Source organism: Embiotoca jacksoni, unplaced genomic scaffold (assembly GCF_022577435.1).
Source record: "Embiotoca jacksoni isolate LCO1_2020_lvr unplaced genomic scaffold, fEmbJac1.0.p SCAF_2, whole genome shotgun sequence".
NCBI classification, from domain to species: Eukaryota; Metazoa; Chordata; class Actinopteri; family Embiotocidae; genus Embiotoca; species Embiotoca jacksoni.
In genome coordinates, this window is record NW_027185340.1 from 25095394 (window position 1) to 25101893 (window position 6500).

Here is a 6500-nt window from a genome sequence, read left to right on the forward strand (position 1 = left end):
ATTCTGCTGCTGCTTTTGAGCTGTTTGTTATTGATACTGCTGCAAAGTGATTAATAACAGCGGACTTACCGTTTATAGGCAGTGACTGTTATAATAATAATAGCCTACTAATAATAATAAAAATAATAATAGGCTAATGACGATAATAAAATGATAATAATAATAAACTGCTTGTCACTTTACATAATAGAGACATGAGGATAGAGAATCTGAAGCAGGTGATCTGTAGGTCCGGGCTGAACTGCGTCGTTTTCACCCTCCGATCTGCACCTTCAGCACAAACAGCACAATGTTTCCGCCTTAAAGCTCCTGCACGGCTCAATTTACACTTTTAATTATGTTTCTTCTTTTTTTTTTTCTTCTTTTTTTAATGGTTTATTTAGTTGTTTGTGCGGGTTTAGTCATATTTTAGAAATAAAAGGAGTGCTGAAAGAACGGATGTCAAAGAGAAATGTTGTTACTGCCAGGAACAAAATTTAAAATAGGAAGAATTATGAATTATTATTTATCGAGAAATTATTTAAATGTAATTCTTATTAATTAATCCTTCCTTTTGCAGCAGTAATTTCATTTCAAAATAAAGTAAATTAATAACTAAATGTAATAAAGCCGGAACTTGTCCGCCTTTTGTTTATATTTTCAATGGGTGAAACTTGAATTTAAAAAAATATTAGATTCATTGATTCCTAGAAGCGTTCTTTCTTTATCTCTGCTGTTGTGTGTGTGTGTGTGTGTGTGTGTGTGTGTGTGTGTGTGTGTGTGTGTGTGTGTGTGTGTGTGTGTGTGTGTGTGTATTAGGTGGTGGTAGTATCAGTCTCTAACAGACTTGTTAAAGGAGAAGGCCGTGCAGGACCGAACACACACCCACACACACACACACACACACACACACACACACACACACACACACACACACACACACACACACACTTCATTATGTGAAACGCTCCAGGAATGAAAAAAACCCAAATAAGCACACTAACTCTTCTGTTAAAAAACATCCGACATGCGTCCCTGAAGGGATTGCAGAATTATTGTAGTCCCATTGTCGGCCATTAAAAAGCATGAAGAGGAGGGAGTTCATCAGTGAGTGTCTCTGGGTGGAATAGCTGCACTCAGGCCTTTGGATTTACAAAAATACAACCGCGGCTTTACTATGAATTACACCGATTAAGTTGTTTCCTCGTGCAGTCGCTCTTTATTCTTTTCTATGAACACCTTGAAGAAGCTCCTCTGCAGCGCGTCTGTCTATTATGCTGCATTATATTATTCTCTCGGCCCACTTTGCTCGCACTTTGATGGAGTGTTTGGCGCAGCGTCGGTGACAGCGGCTGTAAGCTGCTTTTCTCCCGTAGCCAGGTGATGAGCGTCCGGCTGGTCGGGCGGAATAAGGAGTAATTAAAACCTATAAATTATCCGTCGGCAGCTCCTCTCTCTCTGTCAGAGATAAGAGCTCGGCCTAGAAAACAATAGCAGCTGGCAGCGTTGGCTGCACCTCAGACAGCAGGAGAGAACGGCGGTGGAGTGCGCGCTAAGGTGTGGGTGTGAGGTGTGCGCTTCAGTTTAATTTGAATAAAGGCTGCAGAGGGCTTGTGGGCTTGGTATGCAGCTGCAGGCCCGCTCTCTAGGATGAGTTCTCGCATGCTTGTGTGTGAGAAAGACGCGCCAAAGTGCCTCTACGTTTCCAGGCTGTGGCTCCGAGGTTTCAGCGCAGAGGGAGAGCCGGTGTGAGGATCAGGCCTCCACTCTCTGTCCGGTTCGAATGGAAAGGGTTTGGCGGTGAGACGGATCCAGGAACCACCGACGGACGGCCACGAGGCCTGCACGTGTGTCTGTGTGATTCTTCTCCTCTTCCTCAGACGGGATGTGAGATGTATAATAGATACACAGTAACAATGCTGAAGGCGCCGAGTTGTGATAATCTCTTGTTTGGTTTGTCTGTGAATCCTGCACGCTGCCCCCCCCCTCCCTCCCTCCATCCACCTCAGAGTCGTCTGACATTATTGGACGTCGTCAGCCTGTGTCCAAAAGTGTCCCGGCCGGTGATTGGCCCGCTGCGGTCATGTTATTCATGCGCCTCCGGTTAGCGTGTGTGTGTGTGTGTGTGTGTGTGTGTGTGTGTGTGTGTGTGTGTGTGTGTGTGTGTGTGTGTGTGCGGTGATGTGAGGACTTTGCTGTCATACAGCGGTGAAGATCTCTGAGTGTGTGAGTGCGCAAACAGCAGCCCGAGCCAGTCTTGGAGGAAGTCACCGACCATGACGCGCTGGAGCGGCTCCACTCCGGCAGGATGTCCCCAGTCTGAGAATACCTGCAGCAAGCAGCAATATTCCGGAGAGAAAGTAACTATGATCGAGTGCTTCCTGTAGTCATATCTGGATACAAACACAGGCCCACCGAGTTGAAGTGGACTGAGAGAACAGAACCAAGTTCCTCAGAGAAGCAGCGATGGAGGAGCAGCGGGACCTGCACAGCACGGACAGCAGCGAGGCGGAGAGTGTTTCCCCGTCTCCCAGCCTGCCGTCGCCGCCTATACTGCCTCTACAGGTCGCACAGCAGGCCCACAGAACCACCAACTTCTTCATCGACAACATTTTACGGCCGGATTTCGGCTGCAAGAAGGAGCACGGCCTGGGTCCGCGGGAGAGGGCGCAGACCTCCGGCCGGGAGCGCGTTCACCCGGTGGTGAGCAGGCCGAGTCTTCCCGGGACACCGTGCCAGGACTCCAACTGTAGTAGTGACAGCACTTCTTCCTCCGCCTCCTCCACTGCCTCTTTGGTGAATCCAAAAAAGAGCAACGGCAGCGGCGGAGGAGCCGCAGCCGCCGCCGTCTCCACCGGGAACAACGGCGGCGTAAAAGCCGAGGAGAGGACTGGCAGCGGAACCGGGGAGAACACGTCCTCCTCGCTGGTGGTGCTGAACGGCACCGCGGCGTCCACACCGGAGAGCCAGCCGCTTCTCTGGCCGGCCTGGGTCTACTGCACCCGGTACTCGGACAGGCCCTCATCTGGTAAGGCAATAGTTTCATGAAGAGATCCGAGTCCTCCTTTAACCCGGTTCAGATTTCATCTCAGGTTAAATGATCTATTTTCACACTGTCTGCGTGTGAAAACAGATCAGTATTATAGCTATTATTATTATTATATTATTATTAAGAGATTATTCGGGCAAAGAAACAGTTCTCCGACAATATTATTGTAAGAAAATAAAACAGGAAATCATTTGTATAAACATGTTAAGACCCAAAATCATCTTTAAAAAAATGTTTACAACCCAAATTTGAAATCTAGTAAACAATTAAAAGATGTGAGCTTGTATAGAGTTTTGAAGAACACAAATCACGACTCCTTAGTTCTTTTTTTATTTATCTTTTTATTTATCCTTCTAAATCCTCTCAGGATTTAAATTTATTTCATTTTAGAATAATATAATCCAGCAGAGAGAAAATACACACGAGCTCCAAAAAGTCACTTTGACCTGAATTTAATGGACCAAATCAGTCAAACACTTGGATCTTACGGTGCTGAAAAATGTGTCATCAGAGGAGCCTGTGTGCTGTGATGTGTAAAAGTCGAAATTATGTTTTGTGAATATTCTTTTCTGTTTTTTTTCTTGTTTGCAAAATAAAAAATCGCCTAAAATCAAAAAGAGAAATCAGCAGCGGCGTTAACTGTGATTTTTTTTTTTTAGAAGCTGAAAATAAATTGAAATAAAGAATAGCAAGTAGAAATCGCAGGCTGAATATGTCCCTGTGTTGGACACAGTAGAGCAGATTTCCAGAAGCAGCTGTGCAGCTTTGAGCCTGAAGGACCGGGACTGTTCGGAGGACAGCGGGCCGAGCCTCGGAGCGCTCGGCGCCGTGTGACACGTTTTCCGGTTGAAGGGACATTTTCTGTCGGTAGATTGTGATTGTGTCCGCCGTCGGACCGGGGGTCCTCCGTGAGCCCGGCGGACGGGACACGTGCGCGCTGCTGTCAGTAAAACGCGGCGGAATAAATCACAAAGGAACTAAAGGTAAATACTGGCCTCCAGCCTTCCTCTGCACAGGAGACATTTTGAATTCATTAGAGGCCTGAAAACACTTTTAATTTCACCAAATTAAGTGAAGCGTAAAATCCACGGAGGACATACAGGCTGGAAATCTCTGTTTAATCTGTATTTTATATATATATATATAATCTGTATTATATATATTTAATCCGTATTATATATATATATATTATCAGCTAGATGATCCCCGGTATATTAATTATCTTGTGTACTAAAAGAAAAATCTGTTGTGTTTTAGCTGTATTTTATTTCTATTTTAATGTGACGTTTTTCTGTTAATTTATAAGAAAACAAGGAGCCTCAATATCGTTCAAAAAAAGAAATACATAACAGCACTAACAGCTCATCTCATCTGATCACTCAGAATTATATCTTCTATATATTAAATAAAAATCGATTCGGTCATTCGGACTGTTTTTAGACAGTTTTAAAATAAATAAAAATAAAAATGAATTGAAATGTATTATTAAGCAGAAGGAGAAGCCTGTGTTGTCCTGTTAGAAATAGGTGTGAAGAAGTGCAGCAGGAGTGTGTGGAGAGAAATGCCTGTTCGACATTTTAAGAAATAGCCTTGAATCTGTGTGTGTGTGTGTGTGTGTGTGTGTGTGTGTGTTGGGGGGGAGTAAGGGGGGGGAGTAGGGGGGTCGGTTGCTGTATTCATTGTGCAGTGTGTGTGAAGGAGCTGCAGCGTGTCTGCACACACTGCGCTCATCATAGAGATGTGCTGCATGAGGTACAACAACAATAGGACTATTATTATTATTATTATTGTTGTTGTTGTAAAGTTTTATTAATATCCTACCATCCATTATCTATACCCGCCTCATCCCGAACGGGATTATTATTATTATTATTATTATTATTATTATTTAATATGATTATCGTCATCATCATCGTGTGTATTTTGTGAGGAGCTCTCGGAGAGGACATGAGTGAGACGTGAGGACAGTGTCCCTCCAGGCCGGGACCGACCCGGGTTCCGGGGTCACGCCGGTTTTAGGTCGGTGGTCCCAGCAGGGAATGCGTCATGTCCACGAATGTCCTCACGAATACAATGAACAGACGTGCGCGTGCTTGCAGGCTGCTAATGAATTAATACATTACGATGAATTGTTGTTGAAAATGCGCTGCATATTTATATTCCCGCTCCTTTGTCCTTTCGCCCTACTGCAGGCCCAAGGACACGGAAACTGAAAAAGTCCAAGAGCGGCAAAGAGGACAAGCGGCCGCGCACGGCCTTCACGGCCGAGCAGCTGCAGAGACTGAAGACGGAGTTCCAGGTGAACCGCTACATCACGGAGCAGCGGCGGCAGTCTCTGGCCCAGGAGCTCAACCTCAACGAGTCCCAGATCAAAATCTGGTTCCAGAACAAGCGGGCCAAAATCAAAAAGGCCAGCGGCTTCAAGAACGGGCTGGCGCTGCAGCTGATGGCGCAGGGACTGTACAACCATTCCACCACCACCATCCAGGAGGACAAGGAGGACAGCGACTGAGACGGGACAGTCCTCCTCACACACTCCCTCCACTGTAAATATATCATATCTAATTTAACGAGGGGGGCGGGGAGGGGAGGAGAGGGGGGGCTGAGCGCGTGGAAGCTCCTCTTCCTCATCTGCTTCTCCTCCTCCTCCTCACAAGTGACTCTACAGCAGAACAGACAGACAGACAGACAGACAGACAGACAGACAGACAGACAGACAGACAGACTCCTGACCTGCCGCCGCAAAACCAAAGATTTTATCGGAAAACAGCCTGGACAGTAAGAAACGATGAAGCACCACCTCCTCTTCCTCCTCTCTTCCTCTTGTCCCCTCTCGTCCTCCTCTTCCTCCTCGTCCTCCTCCTCCTCCTCTCTTCCTCCTCTCTTATTCCTTTCCTCTTCCTCTTCTCCTCCTCTTTCTCCTCTCTTCCTCCTCTCCTCTTCTTCCTCATCTTTTCCTCATCTCTAGCTCCTCTCTTCTTCCTCTCCTCTTCCTCCTCTCCTCCTCCTCTCCTCCTGTTCCTCACCATCCTCGGGTGGTGCAGACATCCTCCACCTGACACCACCCAAACAGCGCCAGGACAGCCAGCAGCTCCACCAAACTGTGCTTTTATTTTTCTGGACCAAACGACCTCTGAGATCTGTAATAATCCTGTTTCACGTGACAGAGACGCCACAGAAGTGACGGAAGGAATTATTAATTCATTATTAATAAACATATCTCTTCAGGAATATTAGAGAAATATTACAGAATAATGTCAGCGCCTCAAGCACCAGTGTGTGTTTAAAAAGTAGTGATCTGAACAATTTAAATGGACTTGACATTTTTCGCTGATTCCAGTTTTTTTATTCAAAATATTTAAAATTTATATTTTTTTGGGGACCTCTAAAATGAATATGTTTAACTGTATTTTATTGAAATAGTGCCAAATCACAAGTCATCTCAGGGCACTTCTAAGGTCAAGACCTCCCA

At 45.6% G+C, this 6500-nt stretch overlaps 1 protein-coding gene across 1 annotated transcript; it reads left to right on the plus strand.

Annotated features, from left to right (window-relative positions):
• Window positions 1-2170: 2170 nt before the first annotated feature.
• Window positions 2171-5599, plus strand: LOC138200797 (homeobox protein engrailed-1-B-like). Its single transcript, XM_069153683.1, has 2 exons — window positions 2171-3007; window positions 5221-5599. Exons 1-2 carry the CDS (start codon window positions 2446-2448, stop codon window positions 5538-5540), a joined length of 882 nt encoding a protein of 293 aa, XP_069009784.1. The 5' UTR covers window positions 2171-2445; the 3' UTR covers window positions 5541-5599.
• The last annotated feature ends 901 nt before the right edge of the window (window positions 5600-6500 follow it).